We start from the raw sequence: 23,859 nt of genomic DNA on the forward strand, positions 1-23,859 counted from the left end.
AACTGGTATGCGTTTTAACCAAAAATTCGTTCTTTTTAATAATAAAAAGGGATTCGTGGTCGGTTATGTTTGGGGAAGGATTAGGACCCCCACAATGCCCAAAATCGGTACTTTATTAATTATAAATTGTCTTTATTATCAAAAATTTAAAAATTCAAAGATATATTTAATTTATAATCTTGTTATTTCAAATTTATAATTTTATGAAAATATATTAATTTAAATATAAATAAGATATTTATTTATTTAGAAATATCAGAAAAGGGTTTCTAGGTGCTTTAATACAGCTTCTTTCTTAATATTAAAAAATAAATAAATATTAATAAAACATTTATCTAAAAATAATTAAAATATATATAATTTAAAATATTTATTTAAAAATATCAGAAAATGGACATCCAGTTGCTTTAAGACTGTCCTTTCTTAATATTGAAAAAGAAATTAAATTATGATTATTTTTTATATAAAATTAAATTTATAAATAGGATTTTAATAGAAAGAAAAATAAAATAAATAAATATTATTTATTATATTTCATATTAATAATAATAATTAAACATATTGGAAATAAACATATAAAATTAAAACAATAACTAAAATAAATGAAAATAAAAAAATAATAAAACTAGTAATTAAAATTAATGACTAAATTAGAACATATTAAAATTAAATATCCTAATTTGTAATTAATTATTTAAAATTATAGGGATTAAATATGCTATTTTACATATTACGTAATTTAGTGATTAAAATAAAATTATATTAAATTCGAATATCAAATTAACATAAATTAAAACATGATTTAGGGACTAGAATATTATCTAACAAAATTATAATAGTCATTTCAGTTATTTTCCCTAAAATTATATGAAAGTAATTTTAATGACTAAATTATAAAATAAACAAATTAAGAGGTCGAATTAAAATAATTATGAATTTGATTCCAGTGACTATAATGTAAAATTACAAAATTAATGGACTGCAGACGAGGTTTAACTTTTAATAATTACGCACAGACCCCTCCCCAAAACGGCGTCGTTCGGGGAGGGGTATTTAAGCCCCAATATTACACGGCCTTAAGGCCAATTTCTCATTCTCTTCTTTCACTTTCTCTCTCTAACTGAGAGAGAATTAAAATTCTCTCGCTTCTCTTTAGCTTCCCTCACCGGAGGGAAGCCGGTCATCAACCGGCAGTCGTCTGCCGTCGCCAACCCCGCCGCCGGCCACCGTGAACGGTGGCCGAAAATTATAATCCTACCCCCAATATATAGATCAGAACCTACTAAGGCCGATTCCGGTGTCGTTTTTCCTTAAAAAGCTCTCGATTAAAGCAAATCTATAAAAGTACCTTCGGTTTTCAAAGGTTTTTTTGGTGGCTTTGGAGTCCAGTGGTGGCTCAGATCAAGGTGTTGTCTTCCCCGGTAAGTTTCTCTCACTCTTCTCTTTCTGTTTTGGGTTTTGCTTCGTGTTTGTTGGTGGTTCTTGGTGGTCGTGTTTTCTGTTTTGTATTGCTAGGTTCTCTCTCCGTCCGTCGTTTCTTTGCAAGTGGTTGATGGAGTTTATAGCCATCACCGAGACACTCATCGGACCGGTTAAAGGAATGGATTTCGGTGAGTCACCATAGCTATGGTGGTGACTCACCATAGAGCTCGACGTGGGCGGCTATGTGGCGATCCTGGAAGCTTCTGGAGAGGCTCGTGGCAGTGAGATATCAACGTGGGGCGGCTGACCGTCGGCAATGGCCAGTTGGATCACTTGGTAGAGGCTTGGTAGCTAGAAGTTTGGAGATAACTGAGGCGGCGTCGCGTGGTTGCCCTAGGGTTTGGTCTGGAACCATCTGGGCCGTTGGATCAAAGCCAGATCCAACGGCTGTGATGCTGAGGCGGTTGGGATGGGATGATACAAACCCTAATCAATTTAGGGTTTCTATTGGGATGGGATGATACATACACTATTTGTAAATAATATTTTAATAATAATAATAATAATAATAACATATAATAATATAAATAATAATCAAATGAAAAAAAACGAGTATATTCAAAGGGCACTTAAAGTTTAGGCAAAACCCACATGCCCCCACCCAGGAAGCACAACTCAACACTTGCGCCATATCAGTGTGGCAAATTCAATTGGATTCTCTTTTGGTTGTTAAGTTTGAGGCAGAGGAATCACAATGCAACTTGTTCCCCATGCAACTTCTCTTTAAACTTCTCCTTTCCTCCATAAAACCATCCCCCTATTGCCCCATTCCTCTCCATCTCATCTTTCACTTTCGCTTTCAACCTCTCTCTCTACATTTACCTTTTGCAGAAACTCTTAAAGCTTACCTATCCTTTTTATTAGCAATGGCCGAAATTCGTGACCGCCACCAGCCTCAGCAGGTTCAAGTTCACCCGCAGTACCGTTACGACAACTCGGCCGGGGTCGGTTACGGCGGTGGTGGGAATAACTATCACAGTAGTGGACCGTCCACTTCCCAAGTTCTAGCGGTCCTCAGTCCTCACACTTCTCCCCGTCGGTGGCACACTGCTTGCGTTATCGGGGTTAACACTGGCCGGTACCATCATCGGGCTATTACTAGCGACACCGTTCTTCCTCATCTTCAGCCCGATTCTGGTCCCGGCCACCATAGCCATTTCCATGGCCGTGATGGGGTTCTTGTCGTAGGGGCATTCGGGTTGACGGGGTTGTCGTCGTTGGAGTACGTGTTGAAACGGCGACGGGGACGCAGCAGATGGACTTGGAGGAGGATGCAGGATATGGCAGGGTATGTGGGGGCAAAGACAAAGGAAGTGGGGCAGAAGATCGAGACCAAGGCTCACGAGGGACAGGTGCCAGGACTTGAAGTTGATGCTGCTAATTACTTGTATTAAAATGAGGCACAATAAAATGGGGTTGTTGCTGCTGTTGTATTTTGTGTGTCTAAAGGGTTTGTTTGTGGATATGTTTTGAGTAATGAATGTATTCTATATAATTATGTTGGGATTTTATTCAACTCCATTTATGTATGTGTTTTTAGATCTAATCTTTTCATTTAACATAGCACAAGTATATTTGAATAATTATAAGCTGCTTTATGTTATGCCTTTCACCTTTGGAATAATTCATCAATACAAATAACTACGAGTACTGGACATACCAAGAGTGTCTTTGTGCTTTGTTTTCTATTATAATTTTCTAAGGATTTAATACGAAAGACTTCATACAAAAACAAAACTGCTCAAACTATACAATTTTTCCTAACACTACAAAATGAACATTAAAATATTAATAAGTGTAACATAGCATCTTCATCAGACTACTAATTATTCGACAAAATGTCACCAGAATAATAGCCAACGAACCTGAAATGGAGTCGAATTTCACGAGGAATAAAGGTATAAATCGTGGAACAAAGGTATAAATCGTGATGTCATGCAGTCCTGACCACCAATCCACTACCAAGACAACATCAACGACACTGCGAAGAATAAAGGTGCAAATCGTGACATCATGTAATCCCGACAACCAGGATAATATCGACGGCAGTTATTATGGTCGGTTATGGTCAGTGATGATAAGGATAACGACCAGCAGCAGTTATGATCGGTGAGGGTGATGATAAGGATGATAACCTGGAGTTAAGGTTAAAGATGGTTAAGGAATTTGGAGTTTTTTTTTAATTTAAGAAAAATTAATTTTTTAAATAAAAATATTAATATTTTTAAGTTTTTTAAATAAAATTTTAAAGTTATGTGAATACGATGTTATTTATAATTTTTTAGGGTAAACTACTCCAATGGTCACTAATATTTGGGTAAGTTTTCGTTTTCACCACTGATGTTTTAAAAGTTACAAATCGTTCACTAACGTTATCGTTTGTTACAAATTGGTCACTCGCCGTTAACAGGCGTGACGAAAAACACACGTGGCCTGTTAATTGTTGTTAATAGGCTTACCTGGATGGTATAATTACATAAATAGTCCATGTAATTTATATATTCTTTCAATTTGATCCTAGTTTCAATAAATTAAAATATGTTTATTTTTAATTTTTATAAATAATGATATATTTTTTAAAAAAAGGAAATCAAAAATTTAAAATTAGTTATAAACACAAAAAATTAACCTTTTTTTAATGTTAGGGTAAACTAATAAAAACAAAAAAAAATTAACGTTTTTTTTAATAAAATTAACATTTTTTCAAATACTAATATTAAAATCTTGTTTGTGAAGATTCAATCGATGCATAAAAATTTTTTAAAATTGATTTTATTAAGTCTTTCATTGTTTATTGTTTGCAAAATTGTTCCTATTTAGCAGCTCTACTGACCAACTATAAAAGTAGGGTTGAAGGCTTTTAAAATTAATACAAGGTCATCAAACAACCTATGGTCTAGCCCTTGCATTCTCAAAACAGGTAAGACTAACTTCTCCTTCAGCTTAACTTGACACCAAAAGCCCACACTAGGGAAAACATTGCAGACCACCTGACACTTTGAATTTATAGTATAAATGAAGCAGAACTAAATTTCAGAGATGAAACAGTAAATAAGTAATTTGAAAGCCTGTAATCTTATCAGAATTGCAATCTACCAACCTAAGAATTGCAAGGAACAAGATGAAGGAGGCTCATGATTTACCAAGGCAGCAATTTTCTCCATGCAATTAAACATTGACATATAACTAGGTTTTCTTACCCATTTCATGCCCTATATTATATGAACTTGGTAAAATAGAAAGCTGTGTTAAAGCAGTATTTAGCATTTGATCACTCGAAGCTTTTTCTTCCTCTAATGATTTAAGGGAACATAATCCAAATAAGATAATTCAATATTTGCTTATACAAAAGCCTTCTCTTGGTAAAAGCTTTTGTACTCGGAGATTTTGGAGAATTTTTTGATTTAAGTGATTGTTTCCCTTCTTTCCACCTCTACAAGTCTTCCTCCTTTCTCTCAATCTGTTATTGTATAGACCTCAACAATTGACATTCACAGCTTTGAAACATCAACCTCGTAATTTCTTCTCTTTAACCTCTGTCCACGGCTCTAACCTCAGCTAGGCATGTTGTTTTTGGCTTTAAAACATAAGCTATATGATCTATTCTATTCCAACTCCACCTATATAAAATTATAAGTTGCCTTTCCAACCCATTTTATTTATTTATAATTTTCAATTGTAATAAAAAAGTCATTTTATACATTTGGATGTCCTATCTATATTCTCCATGTGACGTTGATAAACTTTAATCCAGCCACTCAAATAAAATGCGAACCCTAAATTTCATTCATTTTTGGCAAAGGCAATTTCTCTTTCCATCCAATTTTGTCCCTTTTAACTGGTAAATAACATGATAATGCCAGAAGAATTTAACAGCTTAAATTTCTGTAATTAGTTTTGCATCTTGTCGGTCCCCAGCTTTTGAAAGAATTAATTTCATGCACCGAGTGAAAAAAAATTCTTCGCAAACAATATTTTAATATTAGTATTTATTTTAAAAAAAAGTTTGGAGAAGAAAAAAATGTTAATTTCATTAAAAAAAAGAGTTATTTTTTTTGTTTTTATAACTATTTTAAATTTTTGATTTCCTGTTTTTAAAAATATATTTTAATTTATTAAAACTAGGATCAAATTGAAAGAATATATAAATAACATAGACTATTTGTGTAATTATACAATCTAGGTACCACGTGTGTTTTCCGTCACGCCTGTTAACGGCGAGTGACCAATTTGTAACAAACGATAACGTTAGTGACCAATTTATAACTTTTGAAACATCAATGGTGAAAACGAAAACTTACCCAAACATTAGTGACCATTGAAGTAGTTTACCCTAAAAAAATTATAAATAACATCGTATTTACATAACTTTAAAATTTTATTTAAAAAACTGAAAAATATTAATATTTTATTTAAAAAATTAATTTCTCTTAAATTAAAAAAAAACTCCAAATTCCTTAACCATCTTTAACCTTAACTCCTGCTTATCATCCTTATCATCACCCTCACCTGTCATAACTGATGTTGGTCGTTATACTTATCATCACTGACCATAACCTTACCCAAACATTAGTGACAATTGGAGTAGTTTACCCTAAAAAAATTATAAATAACATCGTATTCACATAACTTTAAATTTTTTTTAAAAAAAATTAAAAAATTAATATTTATTTAAAAATTAATTTCTCTTAAATTTTAAAAAAAATCCAAATTCCTTAACCATCTCTTATTTTTCTTCGCTTTTGTTTTATAAAAACTTAACTAAGTATGATAGAAATCATACTTTAATAAGTAAAAGCGAAAAAGAAAACCGAAAGAGAAAAGTAAAAACTTTTATAAAACAAAAGCGAAGAAAAACAAGAAAATTCGAAGAAGCGAATGATGATTTGAGGCTTACCTCAATAGGTATTTATAGTCCTCAAAAACCCTAAAAATCCTAAAAGATAATTCTTAAAACATTGCAAAGATAATTCCTAAAAATCACAAAAGATAATTCCTAATAAATTACAAAAGATAATTTTCATAATTGTTTGAAATAAATCCCAAAAATAAAGATAAATCTTAATTTCATGTCTAGATTTGTGGCTGAGTCTTCTACTTGCACAAAAATGTTGACTGAATCTTCTAGAAGATTTGACTTGTCGCCACGTTAGTGAAGTCATGCCCACCGATTCTGTCTTGATTCCAAAAAAATAAAAACTTGTAGAATTCGTCCCTTTTAGCATAGTTTTTGAAATCCAATGTCATGCATAGAAAATAAGAAAAAATACCAAACTTAGCAACATAAACCGACAAATAAAGGAGTAATTAATAGTAAAATAATAACTAAATTAAGCACTCATCATCAGTGATCATAATCAGATTATAATAGATCAAAGATGGAGATCAAAGATAGCAACAAATCTTCAATGACAGGCATCAGATCTGATGAACAAAAACCAAGGAGAGATGAAGAGGTGTAGATGAAATTCATGACAGAAGGCAACGGTGTTTGAATCATTGGCGTCAGTTTAATCAGACGTGTAACCGAATTTGCAGATGATTGCGATGACGGAAGACAATAGATTTACAACAACCACCAAAAAAATAAAGCGACGACGATGAACTCCAATGTAACAAATCTCCGATCAGTTTCAGATTTGGGAACTGAAAGAAGCAATCGTGAGTGAGAAGACCAACCGACAACAAAGCGGAAGAAAGATGACCACAGGATCATCAACGAATGATACCATGTGAGAAAGGAGACATGATGACCAGGAGATGTCTGGAAGGTAAACGACAATGAATGGAGATGAGAAGCTGTGAAAGAGGCGGCTAGAATTATTAGAGGATATTCTTTTATTCAATGTGAAAATGAATTACAAAATGCTTAGGTAAAAACCCTCTTCTCAGCCAGGCTTTGTATAGCTCAAATTACAATCAAATATTAACTAATTATAGTTACTTCTAACTATATTATAACAAACCTAAATAAGAAAAATATAATTTAGTTTTTTTATATTAAGCTTGAATGATTATGGTAAAATCTATCATCATAATAAAATATGGAGCAAACACAAATTTTCAAGTGCAACGGTGGAATGAAAAGCAGTATAATTTAGATTTATTCATAAGGATTGGATGCCCGACAGGTGCTGATAGGCAAGATTGCTGGCATTGAGCATGTAGATTCCTGCAATGAATTAGAAATACTTGAAAGGACTATGACACATATCATTATCCGTTATGAAGTCATTCAATTATCAATGGCAGTACCGAATATAGAACAATTTTATTGGGAGGGTCAATAAAAATATAATAAAAATTGTATAATATGTTTATTAAAAAATTATTTTGATTTCTATTTTTTTAGAATATTTTAGCCCTTAATGTTTCACTTTAGAGTAAAAAGTTTTCTGTAAATGAAAACCATTAGTTAACTTACTATTCACGCTCCAAAATAGAAGTCTTTTTAATGTTGAGGGCTAAAATGTCAAAAAAATAAAGAACAAAGTGATTATTTTGTAAAATGTTAAGGATTTTTTTGTTCTAAAATGAAACTTTGAAGTCAAATTGCTTCAAAATTAGAATATGAGACAAAATGACTATTTTAATAAATGTTAAGGGACTAATTTTGGCATTATCCCTAAAAATTTATCTTAGCATAATTTGTATGTATCTTTAAATTTAAAATATAATAAAAATAATATATATTTAGACTTAATCTAAAAATATATATACCATGTCAATATAATTTTTAATATAAGTTATATTTTTTATTTATATTTTTTTTAATTTTTTAATTTTTTTAAAACATGAGGTGGGCTATGGCCTAGGTAGGCCCACCCCTAGATACGCCACTGATCAATGGTGGAATGGATCGTAAACATCTAATTCCTTGTTTGAAACTTGTCATGCCCTTGGAACTTCGATGCCTCAGAACGTGCGACCTTAGTCGCCTTCTTAGTGATTGCGGCTAAGTAAGCCTGAAAATAACCCAAGCAAGGATTCCTAGATTCTCAAAGGAAGCAAAACAAGAAAACTAGCACAAAAGGAAGATAAAAAATCTTTGAGAGAATAATGCTCTTATGATTTCTCAAAGTGAAGGAGTGAGTACAAATGAGGAGGGGATGCCTCTATTTATAGTTGAAGCTCCCCTCAATGAACGGCTAATGTAACATCCTCAATACCGGGTTAGTGATCAAATTGTAAAGTTTCAGAATTTGGTGACTAGAGTAGAACCATGGATTAGTTCAATGATTTATTTGGAAATAAATCATAAAAGTTGTTAGTAATTATAAGATGAATTGAAGGGCAAAATGTTTATTTGACAAGGAAGATTTTTATTTTCCTTATAAGATAAGGAAATCACGTGGGAATAGAGAAAAGGTTCCAGAGTTCTCTTCTCTTCTTCCTTCTTCATACGTGAAGGCTTGATTCAAAGGTGAGTTTCTTTGTTTGTTGATTAATTATTGATTTTAAGGTTGGGTTATGATCATTAGATGATCATTAAGCTTAAGAAAAGTTTAATTTGTTCTAAAACAACAAGATGAAAGATATAGAAGAGATTAAAGAAAATGAGTTTTTAGATGAATTTCTGGAAAAGAGTTAATAAGTGAAATTTGAGAAGGAATTTGACTTGTCATCACTAAGAATAAGAGATATATGAAGTTAGAAAGGATTAATAACAAAGTTGAAAGTTTAGTAAGATTCTTAAATTTTAAGAATCATGATGAGATATGGAAGATAAAAATGGTTTACATGGATATAAGTTGGTTTAAGTAATGGTAGTTGAATTTAATGACATAATAGGGGCTTAAAATAGAATAATTGAATGAAGAATTGATATTTTCGAGCTTAAAATGCCAATTCTGGGCAAAGTGTATTGATGCACATTCAATGTGCGTCGATGCACTCTTTAAAGAAGAAACATCGAATGCAATTGGTGCATCGATGCATCCCCTTAAAATGAAAACATCGAAGGTAATTTGTGTATCGATGCATGGGTAGTGCATCGATGCACATGTTAAAGAATGCATCGATGCACTTCAAGGGGAAATTGAAATAGACATTTCTTTTGGTATAAGAAATGATATATTAGAATATATTAATTGGATACTGATATATATCAATGTACGATTATATAGATATAGAGCACGAACAAGTTTCGGAACAATTATCAAGTTAAGATTCGATCGAAAGTAAAGTTCGGATAGGTTGTTAGAGTAAGATGCGAAAGAAAGAGAAAGAGCTTGGTAGTGTTATTGGTGATCAACTGAGTACATGATAGTAAGTATATGTTATGTTAGGGAATTTAGACTTGCGATGAGTCTAATTCCGATATTAGATTATATGAGTACAAAGATACAAGCATGTTGCATAGGATGTTTATGAGTAGATGGATATACATATATGCATTTAGAAGTTAACTGCATCTGTATATATGATTTATATGAATGTATATTGTGTGATAAATTTGATAGCCATGATTTATGTGATAATAAGATGTAGGATTCTGTGATGATAATAGATATGAATATAAGTTTATATAAAATAAGATCATGTGATATGAAGGTGGTATATGAATATAAATGATTAATTAACATGAGATACATGACCACGTGAAAGCAAGAATATGTATATGTGAACATGTGTTATGAGATAAGAACCATAACTATGAGCTATGTGAAAAAGAATTCAAGTAAAAGTGAAAAGTGAATGTGAATTACATGGAAATATGTTGTGTGAAAGTGAACTATGTGCCTACGTGAATATGTAAAATGATGAATAATAATGCCCATGTTATATAAGAGAGCTATAGGTATAGTTGGCATGCCAAGAGTCGAGGGTCTACGTGGTCCTTCGGGACATAGTGGTCCTTCGGGACACAGTGGTCCTTTGGGACACAGTGGTCCTACGGGACAAATTCTGCGCGCCACTAGTGGGATTTATACAAGCCGTGGTGACAACATTGTGCACAACCTCTATGTACTCACATACCTTAAGTTCTCAGTAGTGTGCATGGGCTAACCAAAAAGGATAACAATAAAATGTGAGTTGTAATGAGAAATGTGTTACATGTTTTATATGAGGATATATGTGAATGTGTGTATATGTTACAAGAAAGAATGTGTGTTATGGGTTATGGCATTTGTTACGTGATGTACATGAATATATGTTAATATATATATATATATATATATATGAATGAATATCAATGATCATATGATGATGTAAGAACATGTTATAAGATATAGAATATGAAAATAAGAGATCATATGAACAAGAGATAAGAGATAGAAAGGATAATCATATAAGAGTATGAGGAAATATAAATGATGACATGCATGTGTGTATGTAATTATTACATGAAAAAGTATGTATACAAGTATGACGTTGTATTACATGATATGTACATGCATTTAATAATTTACATATGGATATATATGTCACACTAAGTCTAAGACTTAGCGTGTGAGTGTTTCACACGTAGGTTCAGGAAAGCAGGAAGAGAAGCTATGAGGAGCAAGACATGTTAGTTTTCCTTACTGAAGGTCAGATCAGAACATAAATGAATAACATGTATTTTGTTATATAGAATCTAGTTGGCATGTAGTTAAAAGATTTGTATTAGATACGCTCTGATCAGTTTTGTAAAACCATATGTTTTATATCATAGAAAGTAAATGGTTTTATTAGAAATATCAAACTGAATCTTGGGTATTTTGTAAAAGTAAATGTTTTGAGAAGTAAATGTGACACTTCAGACTCGTATCCGGGTCGGGTACAGGTTGGGGGTGTTACAGCTAAGATCTAATTATATGGACGATCTAGATTGAAAACACTTTACCTAATCCCACCAATCAAGGGATTATGTTTTCTATACAAAGTTGTAAAGTCTTCGCCGGTCCTAGAAGGTTAAAAACACCATTTAAGTAGTCTTGGACTACTTCTCATGGGCCAACCTCAGTTTTGGGCTCGTGGTCCGTAACACTCTCCCCCACTGGTTCCGGTGACGCCCTCGTCACTCGTCTGGCATGAAATTGGTTTATTCTATTCTTGAATTGCCAAAGTTCCTCGACAAGTTCCCAACTCCCTTCACACTCGGGTTGGCCCTTCCACAGGACAAAGTAATCATGCCTCGAACGGTGTCCTGGTCGTCGAATAACTCTCTCCGCTTGTATATCTTGAATCTCCTTATCATAGGAGATCGCTACTCCGACTGGCACTCGGTGTGACTTGCCTCTATCCGGATCCTCTACATCATGGTAATAAGGTTTGAGTAGACTAACATGGATCATGGGATGTGTGCTCGGATGGTTGGAGGTAACTCCAACTTGTAGGCCATGGTGCCTATCCGCTTCACAATTCGGAACAGACCCTCGTACCTTCGCACAAGCCCCTTGTGCACATCTGCATGTCGTAAAACGTTGGCCAATTTTGCAAGGACAAGATCTCTAACTTCAAAGTTCACGTCCCTACGCTTTCGGTCGGCCCACTTCTTGGTCTGTTTCCCCGCCTTGTGCAAACAAGCTCGGGCTAAGTCTTGTTACTCGTGCCGCTCCTTGGCAACATTGTGTATTGATGGATTGGACCCTTCATACTTGGTAACAACCGTGTTGGGTGTCAATAGTTGTTGCCTGGTCATGACCTCGAATGAACTCTAGTTTGTCGCCTTGCTCCGTTGCAAATTGTAGGAAAATTGGGCCACATCCAATGACTTTGGCCAGTCTCGTTGGTTGGCACTCACATAGTGCCTCAGATAGATCTCTAATAGAGCATTTACTTGCTCAGTTTACCCATCGATTTATGGATAAACTGCGATGGAAAAGTTCAAGCTCGATCCCATCAGTTTGAACAACTCCGTCCAGAACCTCCCTGTGAATTGCGTGTCTCGGTCACTAATGATGGTTTTAAGCATTCCCCAATACTTCACCACATGCTTGAGGAAAAGTCGAGCCGCCTTTACAGCTGGACACACCTTAGATGCGGGTATGAACGTCGCATACTTTGAAAACTTGTCAACCCACAACCATTATGCTAGAAAGTCCATCAGTCTTGGGCAAACCTATTATAAAATCCATAAAAATACTCTCCCATGAGCGCTCTGGAATGGGAAAAGGTTGCAGCAATCCCGCCGATTCTTTGCCTCTATTTTGTCTTGCTGGCACACAAGACAAGTCTTTACGTAGGCCTACACATATTCAGTCATGTTTGGCCAATAATACTGCTCCGAAAGTAGGGCCAAAGTCCGATCAACTCATGGATATCCCGCCCACTTGGAATCATGGCATTCCTTCATAAGCTCCTTGCGTAACTTCCCATATCGAGGCACAAAAAGACGATGTCCTCGATAATAAAGTAATTCTCCCTCGAGCCAGAACTCCCTGGTTCGCCCCTCCTTGGCACCATCAATGATTCGCTCTGCCACTGAGTCATGGGGCAACCCTTCTCTGATTCTCTCGAGTAATGTACCTTCCACAGTCTCGATGGCATACCTCTGGCTTAAGCCATACGCAACACAATTCATCTTTCCTGGCTTGTACTCCATGGAAAAGTCAAACTCGGCAAGGAATTCTTGCCAACAAGCTTGCTTGGGAGAAAGCTTCTTTTGCGTGAGAAAGCAATTGTTGGCAACATTGTCCGTAAACACCACGAACTTGGACCCATCAAGTAATCTCTCCATGTGCGTAAACAGTGCACCACCGTGGTCATCTCCTTTTCATGAACCGAGTACCTCCTCTCGGTCTCATTGAGTTTCCAGCTCTCATATGCAACCGGATGTCCTTCTTGCATAAGGACTCCACCATTAGCAACATCGGATGTATCAGTGAAAATAACAAATTGCTTGGTGTAATCTGGTAACACCAACACGGGCTCAATCACCATGGCTTCCTTGATCTTCTCAAAAGCGTCTTGGCACTTCGAGTTCCTTTCCCACACCTTATCCTTATTGAGCAACTCGGTCAAAGTTGTGGCAATCTTGGAATAACCCTTCACAAACCGTCGATGGTAGTTGGTTAATCCCAAGAATACTCGTAATTCAGTTACTTTGGTGGATGGCTTCCACTCATCAATTGCCCGAATCTTGTCTCTGTCCATCTGGAGCTTGCCTCCTCCAATAATATGGCCTAGGAACGAAACTTCCTTATGCGCAAACGAGCACTTTTCCTCTTTAACATAGAGCTCGTTCTCTCGTAAGACTTGGAACACCCTTCTCAAGTGTTCAACATGTTCCTCCAAGGTCTTACTATATACTACGATGTCATCAAGGTAAACTATAACAAATCGATCAAGAAAGGGTTGTAGTACCTTATTCATTAACGTGCAGAAGGTAGCAGGGGCATTTGTGAGGCCGAAGTGCATCACAAGGAACTCATATGAACCGTAGCGTGTCACACAAACAATCTTCGGTTCATCGTCTTCAGCTATCCGGACTTGGTAGTATCCGGACCGTAAATCTAACTTGGTGAACCACTTCGCACCACCAAGTTGATCGACAAGTCGGTAATCAATGGGATTAGGTATTTGCTCTTCACTGTGAGCTTATTCAAAGCTCGATAGCCGATGCACATTCTGAGGGAACCGTCATACTTCTTTTGGAATAGCACCGGTGCACCAAAGGGTGCCTTTGACGGTCGGATATATCCTGCATCTAGGGGCTCCTTCAACTGTCTGCGAAGCTCCTCTAACTTCGGTGGGGCCATTCGATATGGTGCCTTGGCGGGTGGCTCTGTATTTGGCACAAGCTCAATCTTGTGGTCCACATCTCTCTTCGGTGGTAAATGCTTTGACAACTCAATTGGCATCACATCCTTAAACTCTGCCAATAATTATCCCACTTCTGTTGGGACTTCCTTGGTTATTGTGGGTTTAACATCTACCAATGAAGCCACAAAGGTGGGTTCCTCCTTGCGCACCCCCTTTAGAATTGGATCACAGACAACATCTTGGCATTGATTCCGGATTCTCTACTCACCAGAACAATGCATTGGCGTTTAAGATCACAAATTACTAGGCAATCGACGAATGGCAAGGGGAATGCATTAATCCGATCAAGGAAACTAATCCCAATAATAAAATCAAAATCATTGATTGGGATTACCTTTATGGACTCTTTCCCGGTCCATCCTCCAAGGCTGAGTTAGATTCCTTTTGCTTCTCCAACTGTCGGAACCTCCTTGGTATTGACAGTTTTAATGAACCCACTTTTCTTCTCTACCCGAAGATCAAGTTTCTTGGCAGCTTGTTCCGACAAGAATAACTTTGAGGCACCTGTGTCCACTAGTGCACTCATCTTTTGGCCTGCCACGGTGATGTCTACATACATCAGTCTCTTCTTCTTGCGTCCCTTCTTGATCTCCATGAAACTAAACTTCAAGGTCTCATTCTCTTCCCCATCACTCTCCTTAATGGCTGAAACTTTCACGTGTTGAGGACAATCTCTCTTCATGTGATTTCCTCCACAAGTATAGCACGATAATTCCCCCTTCTTCTCCTAAGGATTGGAGAGCTTTTTGGTTCGATCATTTGGCTTCCCATGATTCCCTGATGGCTTGTGAAAGCTTCCTTTAGCCTTTTCTCCCCCATCATTACCTTTGGGTTTTGACTTTAATTTGAAAGAGTCGGTATTCTTTACTTCAAACGGGGCAATGGCCTCGGCCGCATCCAATGCCTTGGAGAGTTCAGTCAGTCCTCTTCACTAGATCTCCATGTTGGCCCAACGTTGTAAATCATCCATGAATGCAAAGAACCCTTATGACTCCCCCAAGTCTGGGATTTGCATCTTTATCTCAGTGAAGCTCTTGACATACTCCAAGATCGAACGATCATGCTTCAACTGTTTCAGTTTCGCTTGAGCCTCGAGCTGAGCATTCTTTGGATAGAAATGCTCATTGAGTTCTCTCACGAACTCTTCACATGTCCCGACTGGATTTGCTTTCTCGGAACACCTACGTCGCCACCATAACATAGCAACATCAGTAAGATAATTTGAAGCAATATTTACCTTGGTGGTATCATCCCCGATACCCATGCCACGGAAGAATTGCTCCATGCCCCATATGAAATTCTCCACATCTTGGGCAGTTCGACTCCCCTTGAACTCATTCGACTTAGGGACGTCGATCTTGGGTCTTGGTGCTTTCGCCTCCCCAGTCACCCCATTCAACACGACAACTTTATAGACAAGCAGCTCGCTCTTGAGCTTATTTACCTCCTGGATCATTTCGGCCCTCATGGCCAAGTACATGATCCTAGGCCTCGGGTACGCCCATCAATGTTCTCTGCCATATTATTTATGAGTGTTTGAGTTTCTTGGTGAAGTACATCCTCCATAGACTCCAGATTCTCTAAGCGAGATTCAATCGAGTCTTGAGTCTCTTGGACTTCATTATACTGATCTTCTAACCTTCCAACCCTTTGCTCAAATGACGCCACGATATCCTTCGAGCTTCTACGCTTCTTTGCAGCAACAACACGAGTCTCTATTACTTCACTGGCTTTTGGGATATCGTCTTAGTTGTGTTGTTCCATTTCTCGCAAAACTAGCTCTGGTACCACTTGTCACGCCCTTGAAACTTCGATGCCTCGGAACGTGCGGCCTTAGTCGTCTTCTTAGTGATTGCGGCTAAGTAAGCCTGAAAATAACCCAAGCAATGATGCTTAGATTCACAACAGAAGCAAAACAAGAGAACTAACACAAAAGGAAGATAAGAAAGCTTTGAGAGAATAATGCTCTTATGATTTCTCAAAGTGAATGAGTAAGTACAAATGAGGAGGTGAGACCTCTATTTATAGTTGAAGCCCCCCTCAATGAACGGCTAAGATCTAATTATATGGACGACCTAGATTGAAAGCACTTTACCTAATCCCACCAATCAAGGGATTATGTTTTCTATACAAAGTTGTAAAGTCTTCCCGGGTCCGAAAAGTTGAAAACAACATTTAAGTAGTCTTAGACTAACCTCAGTTGTGGGCTCTTGGTCCGTGACACTATACAATTATCAGGTGTGATAGCAAATCATTCAACTATACAATTTTCAGGTGTTTGTGTCAATTATCGCTGGTCGTATAAGAGAAGAAATATTCCGCTATCATTCTTCTTAGTTTTAAGTGATTAAAGGTGACTTAAGATAACCATATATATATGGTTTTAATATTGATTTTCCAAATTTAGCGGCTTAAAATTTTCTCGAATTATTATAAAATAATTTATTAAAAAACATATATATATATATATATATATTATTAATTTGAATATATATATATAATTAAAGTAAATTATTAGAATATATATTTATTTATATAATATGTTTTTGATGAGTCAAATAACATATATTAAGATTGATAAAAATTCATAAATGGAAAAAAAAATAATGCAACGATAATTTCCATAAAAATGATATTTTTATTGTACAACACACTTTAGATTTCATTTCCCCCTTCTAATTTACACCTCCCTCCATTATTTTTTTACTGCAAAAATACATGTTAAGCCTAACAAATCCTACTTAACATTAGACAAAATACAGAAAATATTACCCTTTATGCAGTTAAGTTTCACTTTTTGCTCCACGGCGAGCACCTAGAAGTGACTGTTCAGCAGAAAAAGAAAAAGAAACACATAAGGATATGTAAGTTCTAAGAGACTATTTTATGAGATGAGTGTTGGATACGAATATGTAGGCATGTTAAAATGCAAGACTACATCCAACTGATAGCCCTAGCCCGGCCTCCAAGACATGTTAGAATCTTGCCATCGGACCAGCTCGGGCCATTTGAATAAAGAGAACTGGAAACAAATTGGCCAATGGCTTGACCTAGGGATGGTAGACATCTGACATAAATATGCTAATATATGTATTGGATACGGGTGCTCCAAAAACAATAAAGATCGGTTAACATAAAACGGACATGCATAGCAAAGACATGTTGCCCTTATAAATGCAGGGTTCTTTTAGCATCTTTCTATGTTAAGAAACTTACCAAATTAAGAAGTTGTAGAGCCGCAGGCCTGGTGAATTTTCTTGCAAAAAGGAAGCACGGGGCTGGCTTCCCCTTGCTACTGCACCATTCTCTTCGGTTTTCGGTCTCGTAATGAATATTGTCAATATCCTACATAAGTCATTCGTTCACTTCATGAAATACAATCTATGTTACTCAAAATTGGCTGTGAGTATTTGATATGGGTATGTGCAATTTTAATTGGAGGAGCATCATGTCCTCATACCATATCCAAGTATGCATCGGAATGATTTTTAGTTAAATTGATTAGTTTCGAATTAGTTTCCAATGCAAATGTCTACCAAATATTATTCTAGATCTTTTAGTTTTGAATATAAAAAAATGTAGAGATCAGGAGATCAATAATTCATTACCATCTAGGAGCTCAAAGGAAGGGCAAAGATACCTTTATAGATTTAATAAGCTTGGGCGTGGCATCGGAAAACTTATAAGTCACCGGATGCCATCCACGGCGCTCACGATCTTTAGAGGCTGAAAGATCCCATGCAGAATAGGTTAACGATCTTTGTGTAATTTCTCCTTCAAAACCTTCTTGCTGTATAGTTTCAAGGAGATGGTATTACAAAGAGAGACAATAACTTGAAAAACAAAAGAAAGAATGGCAAAAGCAGTACTATTATTGGCACTTCAATGCATTTCAAGACGAGAACAGAAAAATTTAACATCCTTAGGATATTTGGTTGTTGTAGTGACTCGGTAGCAATTCGGAATATTATTTTCCAATAAAAGGATACTTTTTATATCAACCCAAGAACTAAAGAAAGAAGACAAAAGGGGCGGTTCAGACTTGAGACAAATTCTTACAGCAAGTAATGTCTGAACATAATGTTCATCAGGTATACAATTGTGCTCCTTTGCAGGATCAGCTGGCTGCTCATTATCGAATGATAAGATCATTCCATCCATTAGAACACTTAAAAAGTATAAAGAAATTTGAACTTCATGTGAAATCATATTGATAATATATAAAAAATGATATTTCATACTTACAAAGGGACGATCTCGCCAAAACTCCGGCAAGGATTTCCTCTGCAGATTATTGATTAGGTAAAATATGAGAAAAGAACATATAATTAAAACCACGGAAACTTCCCGGATCATGGGTTTTATCATGCTACTTGCAATGGAGCCAAAATAACACTCCATTTAGCAAAGTTCATTCTCAAAACATGTAAAGGAAGCATTAATGTTAGCGTGAAAGGCTTAAGAGTCACAACATTCTGTGACTAAAAGGCCAGCAGTCACAAATACAAGATAACTTGCCTTGCAACGTTGTTGGAACATTGGAAAGACTGTAGTATCATTTACAACCACCTCTGCATGCTTTCTTGTTAGCACAACCCACTGCAAGATAAGCATATCATACAATGATTATGGTCATACCACTGCAAAGTTCTTGCAACAAGTATACATACTGTTTTACTTTCTTTTATATCGATGAAAGCATTGGAAAATGTCAATTACAAAAGCTTAACCATTACCTGAGATCCTTTCCTCCAGTTGTAAACAGGAATAACAGGATCCATTTTTGGGTTGTATCGACCCTCTTTTGTATCAGCAAAGCTGATCACAAAGCATAAGAACTTTCAGAAAGAAAATCTTCAAAGACTCGTAGAAGCCTATAGTTGATTCCATTTAGACGACAATATCGGTGCATCTTAAAGCTAGTTCAGTATTAAGTATTCAAACTCATTTTTGGTTTAATATTTATTCCCCATAGCAAGGTCATCATGGGAAAAACTAATTAAATCAGAAAATAAATATTATAGGAAAAGGTGAAATGACATATGTATGTATAGAATATACTTTCTCAGTTTCTTGGTCAAGAATCAGGTCTTCAGCTTTTTCTTACTGACAGAGAAAGCATCACATGTAATACACAACACATTTCAAATATGCAGGGTAAAAAATACATAAGAAATGTAAATGCAGCCGAAAAGTTATTATTTAATCACCATTTTGCTCTATAAGTGACATAAGACTAAGCTCTATCACGAAACCATTTGAACACTTCAAATTTTAGTTGTAAATTTCTATTCCAGATATATATTAATAATGGATGGCATGTGAAATACAAGAAATGAATAGAAAAATTGGAACTCCAAGTTCAACTAACCTGTCAACAAAACTAGTTGCTGTAGACATGATATAATCATACGTGTAACTGAAGTTATAAATAGGTATACAGCTGAGAGGAAGCCAAGAAACTGAAGCATCGTTAGAAATCACATTTTCAGAAAAAGAGCGTTCTCTTAGCTTTGAAACTGAAAACAATACAAATAAAGCTTTTACAGCACTGTCATCATAAAATCCTCACCTATCTGAGACAAAAACAAAGCGTTCGTTATAAGGATCTGTTAATGCATGTCTAAGCAATATACGCTCAGCCTCAATCATAGTCGCTTCTCCCCAATCTACCTGAAATAGAACACATGAACTAAAATCTCATCATGTCAAGAAAAACAGAAATTTGTTGGTTCACTTTCTATCACCAGTTATGATTGTTTGCATAAGTGATTTTTTCAGACAAAAGGCTCAAGTAAATTTTCAGATACATCAATACCAGACACCAACAAACACGTCAGTATAACAACTCTATCATAATGTTAAAATCTAAAGTGATTGTAATTCTACCCTCAGATCTTCTGGTCTAGCTATAGCAGGTCTCAAGTGTAAAGGGTCAGACCCTTCGACAATTGACCAACTCCACGGGCAAACATGTTGATAATTTCATATCGAAAATAGTACATCTTCCATTCACGGAAAAGAGGAGTCGCATATACAAGTCCGTGCAACAACAAATTGACCTTAAGGCAGCGCCAGGAAGGTTGTTACTGCTTCGTGGCTTCTATTGCAACTTCTAGTATTTGAAAAGCAAAATTTATTGCATAATCTTCCCTATCATGTCAGTAAAATCTCAGGAAATCAAAATTCAACATGTCATTTACAGCTGCAATATTAGCATAAGCACCAGAATGAAGACAAGTGACAACATAAACACATTTATAGACACCGGAATAAAGCATCAATTGCATATGACAATAAAAAAAAACAAGTTGGAATTTCTTTTAATTATAACTTGAAAAAAAAAACAGTATAAAATTTAACCTGTATACTATCATTAGCTTGCCGGTTCAAAAAAACAGCGGATCTCGTTGTTCCTTTGTTTAACAAAAAACCAGGCCTAGAATGAACATAAATTGAAAATACGTTCTCTTCTCCCTGGAAAAATAAAAAATAATTAAAAATAATTATCATGATGATCTGGATCTTAATGCAAAAAGTGAGCATCATAATTTCTCTAATTTCAATCTATAAAATATTTAGTAAATAATTTAAGAAAAATGCAGCAAAAAAAGAGAATATAACAAACTTTATGCACTCACATATGCTAAAATTGGAAACATAGTAAAGCACACTACATGTCATCATATTAAGCAGGGTTTTACTACATTCATGAATAATTAAAAGCATTAAATTGAAGTACCTTGAAAAAAGCATCCCAAATCATATCGAGAGGAAGCCGATTCCTGGCGATGAAAAGGAAGGCGATCTTCGGCTTGACCGTGAAACGATGTCGTAAAGAAGCCAACGAGACGATCCGTGAGTACTGCGTCTCCACTACCACAAAACTCGCTAGACAAAGCGACACTAAAAGCGCCGCCAAAACCTTCCTCTTCCATCTAATTTGCGATTTCTGCTGCACCGGTTTTCGCTTCATCGCACTCATTTCTTTCTTTACTTCTTTATTTTCCTTCGATTTCTATCACTTCAACAACACCAACACCGCCGGTGCCACCATTTTTTACTTACTACTCTCGCGCTTTCATGCGTGAGAGCTTCAAAATCAGTTGAATTTTGTTGATAATTTGAAAGGGAAAAGGAAAACGAATTAGTATTTTTGTTTGTTTGGAGAGAAAGTGGAAAGGAAAATAATGTGGGAAAATATGCTGAAGTGATTATGAAAGCGAGGGTGGGTTTTTGAAGAAAGTGAAGGAACTTGGACCTCCGATGCGGGAGTCGTAAAGGGCAGACGGTTCTTTTACTAAAGCTTGCGTGAGATGAAGGAGATCAGAACCCTTTTCAACACAGATCCACTAGCCTTCATTTTCTTCCTTTCCCGGACAAAAATTAAAATAATTTAGTTAATAATATTATTGTTTCGTACGATAGGGTTAACGTATTATAATAAGCAATTAATTGTGATCTCTTTGATAAAAAAGTATTCAGTTTAATTTTATATAAATTAGAAAAAAATTATAAATGTTATTAAATCGATTCGAAACTCATCGATTTCAAATAAAAAATAATTTTATATTTTCTTATTTATTAAAAATCACATTTCTTAAGTATGGGTTAAACACACACGCTTCAAAGGAGTAATGAGTTCAAGATAATGGTTAAACTTGGAAGGAGTAATGATTATAACTTAAATGAAAACAAAGAAGAAGTGGCATTGATTATAACTTTGTGTTTCGTTGGGATGAGAAATAAATTAATTGAGAGCACGAGGTGCTAACAAACTGGTTGTTAGAGACTTGTTTGGTGAAAAATAAAAAAGGTGGGGTTTATTAACCCTAAAGAAATGCAACTACTAAAAGTGGGGTATTGGCCAAGTAAAGCCAAATCATTAGCGGTCAATGCCAAAATTGTGTGATTTATCAACCTCCTTGCTTCGAACAACCATGGAAGACAATTAGGGGGCGTAAAAAGCTGACTCGACCTGTAAAACTGACTGAAACTGACTCGAGTTAAAACTGTTTTTAACCTACGCTGTAGCGATCTGAAACCGACTTGCATCCGACTGATATGAACATGAACCCGAGTTGGACCTAGAAATTGTGGATTCGAACCCGACTTGCATCCGACCTGAGAACAACCTGAACTTGAATTGAACCGAAAAAATGATACCTGAAACCGACCTGCATCCGACTGATATGAACCTGAACCCGAGATTGACCTGGTAAATAATTGGTATTACCCGACCTGTTTTCAACCTGACCTGTAAATGATCCGACTTGTTAATGACCTGGTCTGATATTTACCTGACTTGATATTTACCTTACTTATATATTACCATGGACGAAATTATAAGATTTTAATAAAATTATGAGTTTTTTAGTTTAAGATGTAATTAAAAAATTAATATGATTACTTTTTAAATACTATAATAAAATATTTATTATGATAATTAAATTAATAAATAGACCTATTATATAAAATTATTTAATAAAATTAATAAAATTATTTAAATGTAAATTATATAAAACATGATTAATTAGGTGTTAAATAATTAGTATGTCACATTGCATATTATATGGTTCATAAATAGTAGTGCATGTCATATTAATTTCATTTGCATAATTAGTATTTTACTTGCATGTTAGGTTAATTCACATTAATAGTCCATTTATTTTGTTGTTATGAATAAGTAATAATAAAACCAAAAAATAAGTCAATTTGCATTAGTGCTAGTCCATTTACATTAGTTACATAGGCCCAATACATAAGCCCACTCTTTTATTACAAATATATATGCATTAGTGCTAGTCCATTTACATTAGGATTTGTGATTTAGGATTTAATATTTAGTGTTTATGGTTTAAAGTTTAGGGTTTAGGGTTTCTATAAACTACATAATTTATTACTTTATATAGCTTATGCATAATGTTTCTATAAGTAATATAATTAATTTACTTTATATAGTTTATATTTATATATATATGTTATATATATATATATATGTTATATATATATATAGTTTATATATACTATACATGGTTTATACATACATATTATATAAAATTATCTAATAAAATTAATAAAATTATTTAAATGTAAATTATATAAAACATGATTAATTAGGTGTTAAATAATTAGTATGTCACATTGCATATTATATGGTTCATAAATAGTAGTACATGTCATATTAATTTCGTTTGCATAATTAGTATTTTAGTTGCATGTTAAGTTAATTCACGTTAATAGCTCATTTATTTTGTTGTTATGAATAAGTAATAATAAAACCTAAAAAATAAGTTCATTTACATTAGTGTTAGTCCATTTACATTAGTTTACATATGCCCAATACATAAGTCCACTCTTTTATTACAAATATATATGCATTAGTGCTAGTCCATTTATATTAAGGTTTGTGATTTAGGGTGTAATATTTAATGTTTAGTATTTAGGGTTTAAATTTTAGGGTTTAGAGTTTCTATAAACTATATAAGTAATTTATTTTATATAGTTTATATATATTATACATGGTTTATACATACATATTATATAAAATTATTTAATAAAATTAATAAAATTATTTAAATGTAAATTATATAAAACACGATTAATTAGGTGTTAAATAATTAGTAT

At 34.8% G+C, this 23,859-nt stretch overlaps 1 protein-coding gene and 1 pseudogene across 1 annotated transcript; one reads left to right on the top strand and one right to left on the bottom strand.

The window, feature by feature from the left end:
- The first annotated feature begins 2,269 nt into the window (after positions 1-2,269).
- On the top strand, positions 2,270-2,876 carry LOC120144318 (annotated as a pseudogene).
- A 14,061-nt stretch (positions 2,877-16,937) lies between these two features.
- On the bottom strand, positions 16,938-21,572 carry LOC120144330 (glycosyltransferase BC10-like). The gene is made up of 11 exons (XM_039158424.1): positions 20,975-21,572; positions 20,596-20,709; positions 19,805-19,905; positions 19,604-19,675; positions 18,969-19,050; positions 18,751-18,831; positions 18,478-18,516; positions 18,292-18,357; positions 17,873-18,022; positions 17,449-17,577; positions 16,938-17,057 (listed from the first exon to the last, which is right to left on the bottom strand). The coding sequence occupies exons 1-11, from the start codon at positions 21,215-21,217 to the stop codon at positions 17,016-17,018; spliced, it is 1,119 nt and encodes a 372-aa protein (XP_039014355.1). The 5' UTR covers positions 21,218-21,572; the 3' UTR covers positions 16,938-17,015.
- Positions 21,573-23,859: the final 2,287 nt, after the last annotated feature.

The sequence above is a fragment of the Hibiscus syriacus genome, unplaced genomic scaffold (genome assembly GCF_006381635.1).
Source record: "Hibiscus syriacus cultivar Baekdansim isolate YM2019G1 unplaced genomic scaffold, ASM638163v2 tig00110888_pilon, whole genome shotgun sequence".
In the NCBI taxonomy this organism is placed as follows: domain Eukaryota; kingdom Viridiplantae; phylum Streptophyta; class Magnoliopsida; order Malvales; family Malvaceae; genus Hibiscus; species Hibiscus syriacus.